Genomic DNA, 18,734 nt, shown 5'->3' with positions numbered 1-18,734 from the left:
GAGCAGAATGTAAGAAGGGACCAGATTGGAAAGGGTTTTAAACACTAAGTTAATGGGGAGCCACTGGAGTTTATTGAGTGAGAGGAAGGGAAGAGGACATAAAGTATCAATAGCAGCATTTATCTAACACTCTTTAGTTTGCAAAATACTTTATGTATGCATAGATATACAGATAAAAATGAATACACACATATTTTATATGATAGCAAGGAGGTCAAATCAGTCAACAGTTGAAGAAATCAATTCAAGCTATTCAGGTCAAAATACTGAAGCTGAAACTTAAATACTTTGGCCACATAATGAGAAGCTCGGGGTCATTGGAAAAGACCCTGATGTTGGGAAAGCTTGAAGGAAAAGGTAAAGGGGGTGGCAGAGGATGAGATGGATAGATAATGTCATAGAAGCAGCAAATCTCAGGTTGGATAGACTTTGGGGAGACAGTGAAGGAGAGAAGGGTCTGGGATGGGTCACAAATAGTCAGACGTGACTGAACAACAAATAAAACATAGGTAAATATATGTGTATATACATACATATATATTATATAAAATAACACATATAATGTATAATTATATATATATATATATATAATATGAATACATAAATATGGACATATTTAAATATATACCAAACACATCGATAGTATATATTATCCATAATAAACATATATACAAACAGAAGTATACTTCCACAGGCATAACTCTACATATAGTATGGATGTTTGTGTATGTGTGTGTGAGGGCTGAGATTATGGGGCAAGGAGAGCCTCCTTGCTTTGCCTTGATGACTGTGCTGAGGTGATTATGGGCCCATAGAGAGGCAGATCCAGATTTAGATTGAAAAGGAGCTTGGCGGTCATTTAGTCTTACTTTAGTCTCAACTCTAGAGTTGAGAAAATAGTCTCCCTGAAATGTAAAGGGACTTGCTCAGGGTTCACAGATAAGGTGGGCAGAGCCAATTCTTCTACTCCTCAGATTTTTCCTGAGATGCACATGAGCATGTGATGACGGCCCCCTCCTCATTCACCTGATGATCCCCCTGAATCTTTCCCTGGTAGCCCAAGAGCAACAGATTGGAGCCTTCCTCCCTGGGCAGTCACCCCTTCATTACCCTCAGAGTAATTGCCTCTGATCCTAAGAGTGGAGAAAAAAAACTTGGTCGAGGCCTCTGAACTTCCAGCGAGCTCCTTCCTCTCCCAGATGCCTGCCTTTAATCTTCGGGCTGAGGTGGAGGTTGGATTAAGCATCTTCCTTTCCAGATTTCTTCCATCTAAACCTGGAGCTCAGTACTATTCCAGAAGGATGCTTGGCTTTGGACCATAACAGAGGCAAAAAGAGAAATCAGTAATCTCCTCTAAGTGGGAGCCAAGCAGAGATTTAATTGGCAAAAGATGGAAGAAAGAAAAAAATTAGAGGGGAAATAATGGGGCTCTTTTTAATTTTTAGAGGCAGTTGGAATTAAGTGACTTGTCCCCTTATAAGTGTCAAATGCCTGAGGTCACATGTGAACCCAGGTCCTCCTGACCGCAGGGCCAGTGCTCTATTAATTTTGTCACCTAGTTGTCCCAGGGCTCTTCTATAAACAGAAAGAGTGATGAGGAAGGGAAGAAATGGGTTGGGCTTAAAAAGAAAACTAGGGAGACAAATTGAAAGAGAATGTTGGGCACTATGCTCAGATCCCATTTCGGAAAAGATTCTGGACTCAACTGTCAACTGAGGAGACTAGACTCGATGACCTCTCAGATGCTATATTTATGATCCTTTCAGTAAAGCATTTGGGAAAGACTCTTTGTGGACAACATGGTGCCAATTGACTCGGCAATGATGTGTTTAACTGAGCAACTAGAATCAAAGAATACTCATTAAAAAGTCTGTATGGATGGAAGGAGCTTTCTTCTGGAGTGTACCATGATCCTTTGTAGGCAACGTCAAAGACTACTTTGGTTATTCTCAATACATCGTAGGCAGTATGGAGATTTCGAATGGCTGATTGATGTTGCTCATCAGTAGGATGGAGGCAAAAATGGCTTGCTCATCCAATTTGCAGCGTCTCATGCTGCATTTGAACTCAGAAGGATGAGTCTTCCTGACTCCAGACCTAGAGCTCTATCCACTACAGCGCCACCTAACTGCCAACTAGGAAACCACTTATCAGCACAGTTTTGAGGAAATTCTTTCTGAGCTACAAATGATACCAGAGGGTTTCTGGGGTTCTTTCTAATTCTGAGACTGATTCTGGAAAGTCCCTCATGTTGTTTTCAGAGCTGGGATTAAATTCTGGACCGCCTAATTTTCTGTTCAAGTTTCATTCACTCTAATCAGTGAGACCCAAGGGGCAAATCAATTAATCTCTAGAGTCTGTGGTTTACAAATGTGTAATAGGATGGGTTATACTCAATGACCTCTAACTCTTATTGCTCCAAACCCTGTGTGTCTCCTCTGTATCATCCAAGAGCCCTCCTTTCTTGACTCAGATTTCAACTGTTAATCTAAATTTGAAAGTTCTTTTAAAATATATTTTTTAAAATATTGAAATCTTTCATTTTTATCTTTATTCCACCATTCCACTTTCCCTCTCTAGGGAGCTATCCACTCTTCTCTGAATTCTACATATATATATTGTTTCTTACCATACAATTATAATCTATTCTGTTCATGATCCACAATTTCTTCATCCTTCCCCCCATCAGTGAGCATCAACTTTATTTCCAGAGCTTTGCTGCCACAAAAAGTGATGCAATGAATATTTGAGGGCTTATGAGAAACATCTTTGTTTTTAGTCTCCCTGGGTCAGAGGGCATGGTCATTCTGGTTACCTCTTTAGCATCATTTATTCCAACTGGCTTTCTAGAACCATTAGACCAATTAGCAGCTTTGCCAACAGCGTATCAGTGAGCATCTTCCCTCAGTCCTGCTTGCATTACCCAGTCCCCCTTTTGGGTCAGATGTGAGCTGAAACTTCAGGACTGTTTTGATTTATATTTCTTTTATTATCGGTGAATTGGAACAACTTTGCACATGGCTATTCACAAATGGCAATTCTTTTGAGAACTGTCCATGGTTTTTGACCACTTACCCATTGGAAAGGGATCCTTAAAGAACCAAAGTCTGATAGCATAACCGTCCTTCCTCAGGCCAAACTCCACCTCGCTCCTTCCTCCAGCACTGGAGGACACTCCCAGGAACTCTTGCTCCCTGCCATCCTGTACTTTTGTGAGGATTGATGGGATCTGGACTTGTAAGGATGTTGAAGAGTAATGTCCTAGAAGCCTGTTGCCAACAAGGCTTCTGGTAGCATGTTTTTGTTTCTTCCGATTTTTCATGGCCCATCACTCGCCTTTTCAACATCACTTGAGCTCAAGCCATCACATACCTGTAGACAAGTCGTTCTTGTGGGAAAGCACCAGCATTAGTGTTTGAATACCAACTTTTCTACTTCCTGCCTAATTGATCTGTAAACTTTGGATTGGACTGAAGGTCTTCCAAGATTCCCTCCAACTCTAAATACGAGATCAATCAATCAGCAAACATTGATTAAGTGCCTACTATATTCCGAGCACTGTGCTAAGCATTAGGTTTACAGAGACAAAGACACAGTATAACTTTGTTCTAGATAAATAACTGACACTGGAACAGCTCATTAAAGTTTATGTGGCACTTTCAACTCATTCTCTCACTTCATTATAACCCAGGGATTAAGGGGCTGGAAGTACTTTTATTCTCCGTTTGCAGATGAGAAAACTGAAGCTGGATCTTGATTATATCATTTGAACCCAGGTTTTCCTAGCTCCAAGATCAAAACTTTATAGTTTGTACCACAGTGATGGGGCACTGATGAGATCATGGGCCATAAGACTGAAAGCCAAGGGTCTTATTTCTAGCCTATTTCTATACTATCGTCAACATATTCAGAGAGGGGAAGGGAAAGAGAGTAATTATTTCCATTGTGCCTACTGTATGTCAGGTGTCGTGCTAAGCAGTTTACAGATGTTATATCATTTGATCCTCAAATCACCCTAGGAACTAGGTCCTATTATTATCCCCATTTTACAGATGAAGACACAGAGGCTGCTTGCCAGGGTAACCCAGCTAAAGAATCCCTTTATGGGACTCAAACCCAGCTCTTCTAACTCCATATTTGGAATTCCCAAGAAACACCTGATCCATCCTGGAGAAAAGCCGCTGGTGTTAGTGACCGCTCTTTTCCCACTCCACTCCAGCCATCACCCCATTAGCATCTGGGATCTGGACTGACCAAGGCCCTGCTCACTTCCTTTCACATACAACGGGGGGGGGGGGGGGCATGGGAAGGAAACCACGTGTCTGTTCCCATGAGTCATGACTGAGTGACCGGAAAATCCTAGCAAACGTTGATTCCACACAAGTCTGCCAATGGCCAAAGGTCTTCTAGGTGCTATCTGTTGACCATTAATAGCAACTAAAAGTGTAAACTCCCGCTAGTTGGAAGAAGAGCAGATGTGGGAAGATGGAAATCTGGGGCTCAGCTGATATGCGGCTGAAAGGGGCTCATGGGACTTCAGTCGTGAAGGACAGATCGTTCCCCCATGATTGGCTTGTTCACTGAGCAGCCCAAGAACCTCAGGCCCAGAATGTGATTCGGAGGCTGGTGTACCAGCTCTGCCCAGCTTCATACTATCACTTCAACAGGAGCCCGCCTTGCCCTTTAGTGTCCAAAGCCCTGGACTTGGAAGCAGGAAGAGCCTGCCTACTTCAGACACTCACTAGCGTTTCCTCTGTTTCCTTCACTGTAAAATAAGGGTGGTCCTTATGGCCCCTAAAGACTCCTCGGCTCTAAATCCATGATCTTCTGATTCCTTCCAAGCCTTCTCCTCCATCATTGACCCAAGAGAACTGCATGGTCTGTTGTCCAGCATCCTTTAAAAGATAAAGAGTTCATGGTGTGGAGATTAAAATGATCGCACCTACAATAAGACTGCGGCAGAAGTCTGAGCCAGTGGCTCTTTATTAAAGGATCCATGGTCCCTCCAACGAAGTGGACCTCAGATCTTCCTCAGTCTGAGATGTCTCCTCCTTCCGTGTTTATAGGGCAAGATGCCCAGTTATCCCAGAGCAGCTATACCACCTATAGAGTAATTCCACCGAATAAGCAATATGTCAGCAGGGTCATAAGTTGAGGGAAAGTGGACAGGCGTCTCCTTAACTTGGGCAGGAGGAAATGGTCCAAGTCATCACAGGCAGTGACCTAAGTTGTCATAAGTTGGTCATCTGCTCCTGCTGGACAAGTGATTGGTCCGGAGCTACGCAAATATTTTCCAGAGAGTTGTGATCTCTGCCAGGCTGGGCTTGGTCAACATGGCGAGGCAAAACAAGGGTGGAGGGCCTCCAGTGAACTTCCTATAGCTAAGTGAACTTAGAATCTGCAGCTTGAAGCTCTGGGCCTTTATAGAGAGAACTGGATTATGATTTATCAAATGAACCCTCAGAGTAGGGGTTCAAAATGAATTATTTCTCTCATTGCCCCCCCCACACCTTTGATCCATAGAAAGATACTATAAGAAGACCGGTCAATGAAAGTGATCTATGTCGGGTTCCCCCCACCCTAAGCTTCTATACTTCTAGTGAAGACCGTCACTTGACATTAACTGTCAAGTGCTGTGCAATCTGAATTTATAGTTTCTTTCCCCACCAACTAAAGGTAAAAAAGAAAAAAAAATTCGTTAACAGTTATTATCTAAAATCCTCTCAATAATCTGGAGCTAGGTGCTATTATTATCCCCATTTTATAATTAAGGAAATTTGGGTTTAAGAGACAAGATGGTTGTGAAGAAAAGATGGAGATGGGGGAAACTGCTTTTGGAGAGTGAGAAAGAAGCTGGGGAGGTATAAAGGATCAAGCTGACTGTGAACCAGAGCAGGGACTGTCATTTAAAACTTTTTGTGGCCCTGGAACTTATCCCAGAGACCAGCACATAGTAGGTGCTTAATAAATGGTTCTTAATGGATTACTTATTGATTTGGGAACTTGGACAACTGATCAGGGCCCCTGACCAAATTTTCCCAATTCTTGTCACTTTGAAGCCTCCATAAATAAGAATTGTCACCAGCATCAAGAACATTATTTAATCATTATCAATCCCATCTCAGTGCTGCTTAGAGTTTATAGAGGGTCTTTGCTGAGTCCTAGAGATGGAGTCCATTTCCTGTGCCCATTGCTTAGTAACTGTGTGACTCTGGAAAAGACATTGCATCTCCCATTTCTCAATCCCCTCATCTATGAAATGAGGATAATAATGGAACCTTCCTCCTAGGGCTGTCATTGGGCCAAAAGAGGGAGAACTGGTAAAGTGCTTTGCAAATCTCAAAGCACTTTATATATAGTAGCAATTATTATCCTCATTTGACAGTTGGGGAAACTGAGTCCCAGAGAAGCCACATTACCTTTACATGGTCATCTAACTTATGAATGAATAAGCAGGTTTCAGATATTGACATGGCTTGTTGGAGCCTGCTTTGAATCTCAGCTTCCTGGGCCTCAGTTTACTTATTTGTAAAATGATATTGGACTGGGTGAGGAAGAGAGGAAAAGAAGAAGGAAGAAAAGAATGGAGGAAGGAAAGAAGGGTGGGAGGGAGAGAGGAAAAAAGGAGGGAGGGAGAGAGGAAAAAAGGAAGGAGGGAAGGAAGAAAGGAAAGAAGGGATAGAGGAAGAAAGGAAGGAAAGAAGGAAGGAAGGAAGAAAAAAGAAAAGGAAGGAGAGAGTTCTTCCAGCAGGGATGCATTACATAGCAGGTGGTATAACAGTGGGAAGCCCCAGAGAGAACTTGGACCAAAAGCAAGTTCATGATTAGGTTTGGAGGCAGCTGGAAGGCCGGCTGAAGGTCTCCTGAGATGCCTTAAGCCAGGTTATGTCCTAGGCACTTCTCCACTCAGCAGAGGCCTGTTTCTTTTCCCCAGCAACCCCTGGTGCGGCTGAGAGGTGGCGCTAACACTGGAGAAGGCCGAGTGGAAGTGCTCAAGAATGGAGAATGGGGAACCATCTGCGACGACCAATGGAACCTGGTGTCTGCCAGCGTGGTCTGCCGAGAGCTGGGCTTTGGGAGCGCCAAGGAGGCCATCACAGGGGCCAGGCTCGGGCAAGGTAAGAAGCAGCTCCTGGCTTCCTCTATCCTGAGCCCCCAGGACAGCTCATGGGTAACCACAAGAGCCCTGCCTTTTCCCCAGTGATCTTCCCAGACTTCCCTTTCTCTCCTCTCTGCTGCTCCACAATATAGGTGAATGCCAGAAGCAGCTTTCAGAGAATCCAGTCCTACCAACTTTCACTTTTATTTCATTTAATTAATAATTCCCCCTTCCTTCCTTGCTTTTCCTTCCTTCCTTCCTTCCTTCCCTCCTTCCTTCCTTCCTTCCTTCCCTCCTTCCTTCCTTCCTTCTCCTTCCTTCCTTCCTTCTCCTTCCTTCTCCTTCCTTCCTTCCTTCTTTCCTTCCTTCCTTCATTCTCCTTCTTCTCTTCCTTCCTTTTCCATTCTGGTCACTTCCCCCAAACATGATCCTGTCTTTCCTAAAACGTAACACCAGAACTGGGTCCTGCACTTTAGCTGTATACTCACTGGGACAGAACACTAAAGCAGTGACCCTCTCTCTCCATCTGGAGACTGGAGTATCGTAGCTTTGGAACACATTACACTGAGGACTCATTTTGGGCTTGTACCAGTGTGGTTTTAAGCTTTGATGATGATGATGATGATGATGATGATGATGATGATGATGATGAGTTTTAATGGTTTAAAATTACACTAAGACTTTAGGAAGTCCGTGTATTAATTGTAAATCGCATCGGTAACTAGAGTTTGTTCATCTGGACACTGGCTATCCCGGTGTAATTCCAGGTTCAGTCCAAAGAGAACTGCCATGGTCTTCACCTCAGTGTATCATTGTGGCTCGAGGAGGGAGTTTCCAACCTCATTGGCCCCCAGCCCATCACCCCTTCCTGTTTCATGTTCTCTGCCAAGTTAATGAGCTTTCCATCTCTGCCTCCTCATGCAAGATTGATAAACACCTAGGAGCCCCAAGCAGAGGAGATTGCCCCAGGGCTCCCCTTCGAGGACCCCTCCAAGCTGAAGGGGATACACTGACTACGCCCTTTGGGGCCTCGGGCCAAATCCGCTGCCTGGGCAGAACATCCTCTAAGACACATCTTTCCATCTCACCCACCAACACCGCATGGGAGACTCTGCAAGTGTCCTGGGGAAATCTAACACTCTAGCTATGGGAGGCGCTTGATCTGACTGGGGTACAGTGGACTTAGAAGTGCTGCAGGCAAATCCCATCTCTTCTACTCCCCCTTACCCTGGCCACTTCGCTGTGGCCTCAGTTTCCTCATGTGTCGAGGATTTCTGGTTTAAGGAACTGGAGCTGCCCAGCCTTAGAGTAGAAGATTTAGGAGGGCATGAGAGCAGTGGCTAAGGATGGGAAGGATTGCCATTGGGAAGACAGGTGAGACTTGTTCTACTCAGTTCCAGAGAAAAGAACCAGGACCGGCGGCCAAAAGTCACAAATTAGACTGACAGATGATGTCAGGAAAAGGCTGACGGTCAGAGCTGTCCACAGATAGAAGGGGCCGCCTCAGGAGTGGCGCAGGATGGCCTTCGGTGCTCCCTCACTGCAGGTCTTCAAGGGGAGCAGACAAGTGGTCAGCAGGTCACCCAGGAGATTCAGGAACGCTTGGACAAGATGGTCAGAGAGGTCTCCTCCCAAACTGAGATTCTGAGGTTCTGGCCCATCTAGACAAAAGGCTCCGGGACAGTTTGAGGAGGCTGAGATCTCTCACCAGAGAAGGTCAGGGATGGGTTACAAAGGTGGCAACTGAGTTTAGCCAAAAAAAAAGCTTCCAAAGGGAAAAACAAGGAACAGGAGAATACAAGTGGCAAAAGAGTCCTGGTTAAGCTCCAGCCTCTTCATTTAATTGATCCTTCTCCTTCTCCCCTTCCTCCTCTTAATAATAAAAATAACGATAATAACTAGGGAGGCAGCATAGTACAATGGAAATATGCCGGCTGTGCTGGAAGGCAAAAGCCCAGAGTTCGAATCTTGGCTCACTCGTTACCTCTATTTTGGGAGAGTTACTTTCCTGCTCTCATCCTCCTTTACAAAATGAAGGGGGTGGGAGGTACACCGGCCTCTCAACTCCCAGATCTGCATCTATGATCCCTTGAACTCCCCAAAAGGCTGACGTTGACCCTGACCCACTGCCACCGAGACGGAATCTGGTTTCCATTACCTGTTCGAGCCTGGATCGAGAGTACAGATGAGCTTTTAAAAGGGCTCCCCTGTGAAGACACGTTTTCCAAATACGAGTGCTAGAAGCTAGCAGTCCCCCATGCCCCGGGAGGCCCCTCACATACCAAACATCCCCGCACTTCCTCCCCCATCCTGCTTCTAGGAACTGCTGGGACCAAGGGCCCCTCGCTAACAATGAGCTGTGTCTTCCATTTCAGTCTGGAAAGCAGGAACAGAAACATCTGCATCTGGTAGAATCGAGTGTGGATTTTATTGGAGCGTGAGGGGGCTCAGCTCTGAGGGTCCCCAGCTTGTGAGGTCAAAGGGTCGTAGATTTCTGAGCTGCAAAGGTCTTTAGAGATGGAGTACAGCCCCTCGTTTCACACATTCTACACGTATTTCCAGGACATCAGAAACTCAATCCTAGAACAAAATGTGCTGAGGTCATAGCTCCTACACTTAAGGAAGAAAAGCCCAAAATGGCTGGGGGTCGGGGGGAATCTGTCTCACACTTCATGCTTTTGTTTTAATATTTTAATTGATGTCTTTTTTTAAAAAATAGATTCATTTCTTTTAAAAATTATTTTATTAATCTCTCCCTCCCTTTAGCCTGTCCCCTGCATTGAATAATTTTTAAAAATGAAAAAATAAAGCCCACCACACATACGTGTACCATCTAGGAGGCCCACTTCCATACTGACGGTGCCTGAAAATGTCTCTTTCTCATTCAGAAATCCAGAGCCATTCAGACTATTCTAATAAGTTCCTTACCAAGTGACAGATTTCGTCTGCATTCTCTCAGTCATGATTTATTATGGCACTGGTCAGCATTCTAAAGTATTTTAAAGTTCTCTTCCATGTTATTATTGTTGTACAACTTCTTCTCCAGCTTCTGCTCACTTTGCTGTGTCAGTTCATAGAAGTCCATTTCAACCTTTCTTATGAAAAGGAATATTCCATTCCATTCATATTCCTTGATTTTTAATGCATCCCCCATAGGGAGTCATTCCCTTAGTTTCCAGTTGTTCTGCCCACCATTTCTTTTTTTTTTTTTTTTTTAGTTTTTTATTTACAGAACATATGCATGGGTAATTTTCCAGCATTGACAATTGCCAAACCTTTTGTTCCAATTTTTCCCTTCCTTCCCCTCACCTCCCTCGCCCAGATGGCAGGTTGACCAATACATGTTAAATACGTTAAAGTATAAATTAAATGTGTCTACATGTCCAAACAGTTGTTTTGCTGTACAAAAAGAATCGGACTTTGAAATAGTGTATAATTAGCCTGGGAAGGAAATCACAAATGCAGGCGGACAAAAATAGAGGGGTTGCTGCCTGCCATTTCTTTTTTTTTTTTTTTTTTTATATATATATATTTTATAATATTATCCCTTGTATTCATTTTTCCAAATTACCCCCCCTCCCTCTATTTCCTCCCCCTGACGACAGACTGCCCGCCATTTCTAAAGGATTTCCAGTGTGTGAATCTGGAGGTTTGACTCCCATAGAAATCAATCTCTTAGGACTTTTCTTGCCAGGATCCTAATCTAAAGCCAACCTGTGCTTTTAAGTGGGACAGTCTCTCAGTTTTATCTTGGTGTGTGAGGAGAAGTTCTGTGATTATTACAAGAGTTGTTTCCCATCTCCGTAACCGTCGCACATACTTGATCTCGTGGGATTTTACCCTTAGGTACTCTGCCCCTAATTTTATGTGTACTTCGATAAGTCACTTGCCTCTCTGGCATGAGTAAACTGAAGGGATTGGATCTTGGAAGTTCTTTCTGCCGGGAATTAAACCTCTCTGAGCCTTACCTGTAAAACAGAGAAGGTGAAAGCTCAGTATTTGAGCCCTAAATTTCGATGGCATTTTTTTGAGTTCCAGATTCTCTCCTTCCCCACGAGTTGAGAAAGCAAAAATAGGATACTCATTAGATAGGTGAAGGGTCACTTTTTAAAGTATCCACTATGCACTGGGTGAAGCCCTAGGGACACAAAAAAGCTCAAAGAGCTTATCTTTTATAGGGAGAAAAGGAGGGGATGCAACAGATAAATACAAACATATATGGACCTGACAGCTAGTGTAATCTAGGAAGGCTTCATGTAGGAGATAGCATTTTTTCCCCCTTCTGAGGTAATTGGGGTTAGGTGACTTGCCCAGGGTCACACAGCTAGGAAGTGTTAAGTGTCTGAGTCCAAATTTGAACTCAGGTCCTCCTGACTTCAGGGCTGGTGCTCTCCACTGCGCCCCCTAGCTGCCCTCTAGGAGATAGCACTTCAAAAGGGCTCATGGTTCCCAGAAGTGGAGGTGACAAAGGAGAACATTTTTCCCTTCTTGTTTCCCACTCTGCCAAATCTCCGAGGGTCTTTTCACTTTCCTCCCTCGCTTGTTTTCTCAATCAATGGCTTGTTGCTTCTTGTTGCATCGTGCCCTGGATGTGAGAAGTCAACAAGGACTCAGATGAGATAAACATTCCATGGGGGCCTAGAGGAGCCAACTGCAGAGGGCGTGTGCAGGCTGACCTAATTCTTTCCCAAGAAGCCCGAAGTTTCCTAAGGGCCGCAGGACTAAAGGAGCTGGGGACTACATTTTAGGGCTGCATTTGGGAAAGGGTCACGTTGGGGAAGAGCTCATTTACCAGGCCCTCTTCTTCTCTATGGAAAACCAGTTTGTTTTATTATTATTATTATTATTTTTATCCTTTGCCCCTATGAGAGATCTCAGCTCTAAGTAGCCAGATGTGTTTCTTTAGAAGAAAAAAAAGTATGTCTTCTTATTTTGGCAAGAAAAGTGGCATCTGTTAGCCGGGAGAACGATTTGAAATAATTGGTTCCAGCTGCTCCCTGAGGAGCCATCATGGTTCCAGAGAAAGGCAGCTTTTTTCTCTTCTTTACCCACCCTCTTCTCCATATCTGCCACCCCAGGGGGAGGGCTTGGGCCCTGGGAAGTCAAGGCCCTGGGAAGTCAAGGCCGGGAGCCAGATCCAGAGGAAGGATTCTGGCCAAGGGCAGGGCTGAGAATGTCTCAAGGGAATGAGCCTGACCAGGGGAGCTCCGAAGGCCAAATCAGAACAGTGGGTCAAAAAAGCCAATTAAGTAACCGTTTATGCAACACTAGCTGAACATTATGACAAAGTGGATGAAGTAATGGACCTGGAATTGGGAAAGCTGAGTTAAAATTGTGCCTCTGCCCCCATTCCTGGTGTGACCATGGGCAAGTTAACTTGCTATCTCTAAGCTTCCATTAATTGAGTTCAAATCCATCCTCAGGCACTTACTAGGTGAATGACCCTGGGCATATCATTGAACCTTCTGCTTGCCTCAGTTTTCTTATTGGATAAATAGGAATAACAGCACATTGTTGTTCTGAGGATCCAACAAGGTATTGTTGTTGTTCAGTCACATCCAATGCTATGTGAGCCTTGGAGTTTGTCTAGGGAGTTGAGTGGGAGTTCTTGGCAAAGGTACTGAAGTGGTCTGCTGTGTTCTTCTCCATCAAATAAGATGATATTTGTAGAATTAACACAGTGCTTAGCACACAGTAGGAGCTTTATAAATGCTAGTTATTATTATCATCATTATTATCAATTTTCTCATCTACTGGACTCAGTGGCCTCAGATATGCTTTCTCTCTCTAGTATCATAATACCCCTAAGAGCTCTGCCAATTGTAGAGAGACTGCGATTTGTGTCAGGGTATTCCAAGGGAGCCTTATATTCTTGAATTGAATATGTATATATATATATATATATATATATATATATATATAAATTTGTTGACTAATATCATATGGCTGAGAATCAAGGAGTCCCTTAATTCCAGAAGAATCAAAAGTTCAGGGGACTCAAGGGCAATGGCAGCATGCACGGGAAATCCTAGCTCTCTGCATGGCCCACCTCTCTGAGCTTCTGAGGTTCTCTTCCCTCTAGAGTAAAATGCATTCTCTTCTGTCTGGCATTGGGAGTTTGACCTCCCAGCCTCAGGCTGATGTCATGGTCCTGCTCACCATTTACTGGCTCTTCCACCCGACATGTGATGCTCTACTTTTCACCTTTGCCCAGTCTATTGTTCCTCATTGGAGCCACTCGCCCTGTTCACTTCACACATGCTTCTGGGCAGCCCAAGCTTCTTGGTAGCAGCTGACAAAAGGCCCCAAGTTATTATGAGTTTATCCCTGGCCAAGCCACTTAGCTTTCCTCTACCTCAGTTTCCTACCTCAGTTGGCTCCTATTATAATGGCGATGATTAATTTCATGCTGGGGAATACAAGAAATCCTTGGACTCCTTTTCTTTTCAGCAGACTCTTACTCTAGGATGCTCAGAAAGACACTTTGGGGCATGTGGGCAAATAGTTCCCTAAGAAGCTGGTAGCCTCAGGAGATCTGGTGGGGTCCTAACTCACTCCTCCCCATCATGGGAATCGATTGGTTACAATTTTTTGTAATTTTTTTTGACCCATTACTATCCAGAGTGAGGTTCTAGGTTCTATGAGGAACCTAGAATATTAACACTAGAAGCAAATTTAGAGATCTGCACTCTATCTCCCACTACTTTTCAACGAAGGAGACCAAAGCCCCAAAACCAACTGACTTCTACTAGTCCTGTCTAGCAAGGAATTGTTACTCTGTGCAAAGACATTGGGGAAACTCCCAATAGTGCTATAAAAGCTTTAAGGTTTGGAAAAGTATTTCTTATCTCGTTTGATCCTGATGATGGGGCAGCTAGGTGGCGCAGTGGATAGAACACCAGCCCTGAATTCAGGAGGACCTAAGTTCAAATCTGGTCTCAGACACTTAACACTTCCTAGCTGTGTGACCCTGGGCAAGTCACTTAACCCCAGCCTCAGGGGGAAAAAAAAAAAAAGAGAGAATGTGATTCTGATGACAACCCTGTGAGTGCTACCAGTATTATTGTCCTCACATACAGATGAACTGAGGCTGAGAGACTTTAAAAGCTTGCCCTTTGGCCCATGCACTTGGTAAGTTTCTGGTAAATCCAGACTTTCCTGACTCCACATCTGTGACTCCAGACACCGAGCCAAGCTGCTTCTCCGTTCACTGAAAATAACTATTTGCAGAAATGTTTTGTACAGTACTTTTCAAAACCATTGCCTCCAACTATAGATCAAACCTTTGCCTATTATATGGTATCCAATATCCCTTATGGGACACTTTTAAATTAAGGGCAGAAAAAGTGATGGTCTTTGCAAACGGATGTATAAGCTTCCTTTTAGCAGTGAACTGCACATGACCTGAAGTGATGACTCATTTACAAGTGTCCTAAGAGCTAGGTTTGGTGCTCAGGTATAAGATCCAACTCTCAGGTGCCAGGTAACATCTGTTGGTCCTTCTCCTTTCATCATTTTTCCCCTGATCTTTAAAAAAAATTATCTCTATTGAATGTTTTAGTCCTGTAAACTTTTTCAATTTTGGACAAAGACAAAGACAAAAATGAAACAGTGCCTGCCCTCAGGGGACTTTAATTTTTTTTACATAATAGTATTTATCCCCCAATTATTTATAAAATATTTTTAGAAAAAGAAAAGTTATTAAAAAAATTTTTGGGACATGTGGTTTTGCAAGGATGAATGTGAAAAACTATTTACGCATATGTTTTGAAAATAAGACTTCATATTAAAAAATAAAGTTTACTCTTGAACCTCCCCCCAAAATACTTTTAAACCTTCACTTTTGTAAGAATTGGAGTTTCAAATTTTTTTCCTCTCCTCTCCCTAGAACAGTAAGAAATCTGATATAGATTATATATGTACAATCATGTTAAACATATTTCCACATTAGTCATGTTATGAAAGAAGACTTAGAACAAATGGGAAAAACCACAAGAAAGAAAAAAAAACAAAAGAAGTATCTAAGAAAAACAAGAAGTTTATGAAAAAAAGTTAACCAACCAGAAAGTCTCAAAGATGAAAATAATTCTTTGAAAATTAGAATTGGACAAGGCAAAGCCAGTGAAGCTATGAGAGACCAAGAAATAACAAAACAGATTATAAAGATTGAGAAAATAGAGCAGAATGTGAAACATCAACAGATCTGGAGAACAGATCAAGAAGAGAAAACATAATAATTGAACTGCCAGAAAGTTGTGACCAAAAAGAAAATATTGACACAATAATGTAGGAATTAACCCATCCAAGAAAATTGTCCTGGAGTCATAGAACATGAGAGAAAAGTAAAAATAGAAAAAAAAATCCACCCATCACCACCTCAAAGAGATCCTTTGTAGAAAACACACAGGAATATGATCACCAAGCTTAGAAACCTCCAGAACAAAGAGAAAATTTTGCAAGGAAAAAAAAAAATTCAAATACACTGGAGCTACAATTAGAATTGTACAAGACTTATCAGTAGCTATAATTAAAGACCGCAGTCTGGACTCCTATCTGCTGACAATCAGAAGAACTAGGCCTGCAGCCAAAAGTATATCTTCCAAAATTATCGTTAATTTTGAATCAGAAAAAAAGGACCTTCAACAAACTTGCAGATTTTCAGGACTTTCTGTCAACTAAACCTGAATTTAACAGATAATTTAATATAGAAGAATTAATATGGAAGAGCAATTTTAAGGAATTTAGTACTGGACAAACTACTAAAATATGGACAAATTGTTTATTTTTTTACATAAAAAATGTATACTATATGTTTATTATTCACATCAACAGTAGAGTAGTTCAAAAGAAAGACTGGCAGATTCAAGATAAAAATAATAATCAAATTGTATAAATGGGGTACAGAGGAAGAATAGACGCAGAGACATTAGAGTGGGAAGGAAGACTTGTAGTTTTTAAAACCTACTCACATAAGGAATGGGTTCAATAGGCAACACTACATATATTCCATGAAGGGTTTAGCATCCTCCAAAATCTATAAAGAAATAAGATGGGAGGGATGGTGGATGAGGAAGCAAAGAGCGAGAGAAGAAGATAAGGGGGGGATTTTAAGGTCGGGGGAGGTTAAGTAATAGCAGGGCAAGTTATGGAGCAGAATTAAAAGAGTCCGCAGGGATAGGAAAGACATGTGTGAGAATGTGGGATGTGCATATGTGTGTATGAATGTGTGTATATATGTAGATATCTACATAGAAATACATAAATATATCTTTTCTTAACTGTAGCTTGCTTGGGAGTGGGGGAATGAAAGAGGGGAGAAGAATAAATAAAGTACACAGCAGAGAATCAAAGAACAATTTATAAGCAAGTAAAGAAAAAATGGATATTCATGAATATAATTTCTTCTACTAATATATATCTCTATATATACTTTCTTGATCTGGTCTTCCTACCTCAAAAGCTGCCACATTTTCCATTGCACGGGGCAGCTAGGTGGCGCAGTGGATAGAGCTTCAGCCTTGAATTCAGGAGGACCGGAGTTCAAATCTGGTCTCAGACACTTAACACTTCCTAGCTGTGTGACCCTGGGCAAGTCACTTACCCCCAGCCTCAAAACAAACAAACAAACAAAAAATTTCCATTGCACTACTGTGCATCTAAGAGCAGAATAATGATGGTGGTAGGTCTTTTTGAAAGAAAGAGAGAAGTTTGCTCTTCATCCACATGTCCATGTAGCTCTTCCTGTTTCCTATGCTCTTATAAATGATTTTTCTATTTTCCTTTTTAGGCATTGGGTCCATCCACCTCAATGAAATACAGTGTACAGGGTTTGAGAAATCCATCACTGACTGTAAATTCAACGTTGAGAACCTGGGCTGCAATCACGAAGAAGATGCTGGGGTGAGGTGCAACATCCCGGCCATGGGTTTCCAGAATCAGGTAAGAAGATGGGTCCCATACATGAGTTCTTTTAACAACGGGAGCTGACCAGCAATGGAAGGGCCATTGCGGGAGGCCATAGGATTTGAACAGTACAAGGCTTTAGAAATTGGCCAAGGTCGTATTTGAACTCGCGCCTTCCTGAGTCCAGATACAGCACTGTCTCCACTGCACTCCCTGGCTGCCTCAATACTCCTAAAATCTTCTAAACCATGGACACAAATATCAAGTGCCTTGAAAAGGGATTTAACCCTAGATTTTTCTAAGTCTCACATCACATCCACTATGTGACGTTGCCCCTCCATGTTAAGTCACACTGCTAGGAAAACTTAGATGTGGGAATTAAAGTTTTTCGTCCACATTTGGCACAAGGTTTCTGGGTGATGGGTCAGTGCCTTTACCAATGCTTTCCATCAGAGGTGCAACTCTCTTACTGCTGCTATTCCCAGGAGGGGCAAAGGTCTTGCTATAGCATCCCACCAGAGGGGAGTACAAAGCCCTGAGGAATACTTGAAAGGCAGATAAGGCTAGCACAAAGAGACCAGGATATGTAGTTGAAATCATGTTTCTTCTCCTCACTACTTGGCCGCCTTCCGGACAAGCTATCGCCCCTCCCTCCTCTGTAAAATGAAAAGCTCAGAAAGACCTTGAAAAGTTTCTACCAGGGTAATAATAGTAATGAATAACAACAACAACAACAACAACAACAACAACAACAACAATAATAATAATAATTATAATAATAATAACCTAGCACTTATATAATGTTACTGTATAGGGGGCAGCTAGGTGGCGCAGTGGGTAGAGTACCAGCCCTGAATTCAGGAGGACCTAAGTTCAAATCTGGTCTCAGACACTTAACACTTCCTAGCTGTGTGACCCTGGGCAAGTCACTTAACCCCAGCCTCAGAAAAAAAAAAAAAAGATAATGTTACTGTATACTCTGTTAAGCACATTATAATTGTCATTTAACTTGATCTTTACAACAACCCAGGGAGGTTATTTATATTATATTATTATACATATTTATAATATATTATACATCTAACAATAGCAAGAGCTATTATTATCCCCATTTTACAGATGAGAAAACAGGCAAACAGAAAGTAAAATGACTTGCCTAGGGTCACATAGAAAGTATCTGAAGCCAGATTTGAATTCAGGTCTCCTTGACTCAAGACCCAGGGCTCTATCCACTGTGCCATGTGGCTGCTTCAGTGGGAAAATGTCTGATTGTGGAATTAGAGGACCTGGATTCAAATCTCACCTCAGATAATTACTACTCATGGGATTTTAGGCAAGTCTTGACCTTCCTTCTCTGAAATGAGGGGGGGTGGATGAGATGTCCCCAAAAGTTCCCTCCAAGCTCTGTGATGCTTTGATTCCAGATTTAGAGCCGATAGCACCCGAGGAAAAATGACACTTCAAGAGCTCTCTGCAGGCTGGGACTAGGCCAGGATCAGGATGGGGTGGGGATTTTCTGCCCAGATTGGGATGGGGAACTAGAATCAGGAAAATTGAGTTTTCCCAGAAGATGCAGTTAAGTCAGGGTAATGTATATTTATCCCAGCAGCCCCGGGATCTGATCCATCCCCGTGGTCTCTGATGATGGATTCCTGAGTGCGAGCAAAAAGCCATAACTTCTGGATGAAATGTTTCACGTGTTTCATGGAGGGGGGGGGAGAAGGGGAGCTTC

At 42.7% G+C, this 18,734-nt stretch overlaps 1 protein-coding gene across 1 annotated transcript in view; it reads left to right on the top strand.

Annotated features, from left to right (window-relative positions):
- The window catches only part of LOXL2 (lysyl oxidase like 2), a 138,374-nt gene that overhangs the window by 81,678 nt on the left and 37,962 nt on the right, over positions 1–18,734 (top strand). Inside the window, exons 6-7 of the mRNA XM_074285580.1 lie at positions 6,935–7,118; positions 16,887–17,038. Coding sequence (XP_074141681.1) covers positions 6,935–7,118; positions 16,887–17,038 — 336 coding nt within the window. The remainder of the gene's footprint in view (positions 1–6,934; positions 7,119–16,886; positions 17,039–18,734) is intronic.

The sequence above is a fragment of the Sminthopsis crassicaudata genome, chromosome 2 (genome assembly GCF_048593235.1).
Source record: "Sminthopsis crassicaudata isolate SCR6 chromosome 2, ASM4859323v1, whole genome shotgun sequence".
Taxonomy (NCBI): domain Eukaryota; kingdom Metazoa; phylum Chordata; class Mammalia; order Dasyuromorphia; family Dasyuridae; genus Sminthopsis; species Sminthopsis crassicaudata.
This window is presented reverse-complemented; position numbering and strand designations above follow the sequence as displayed.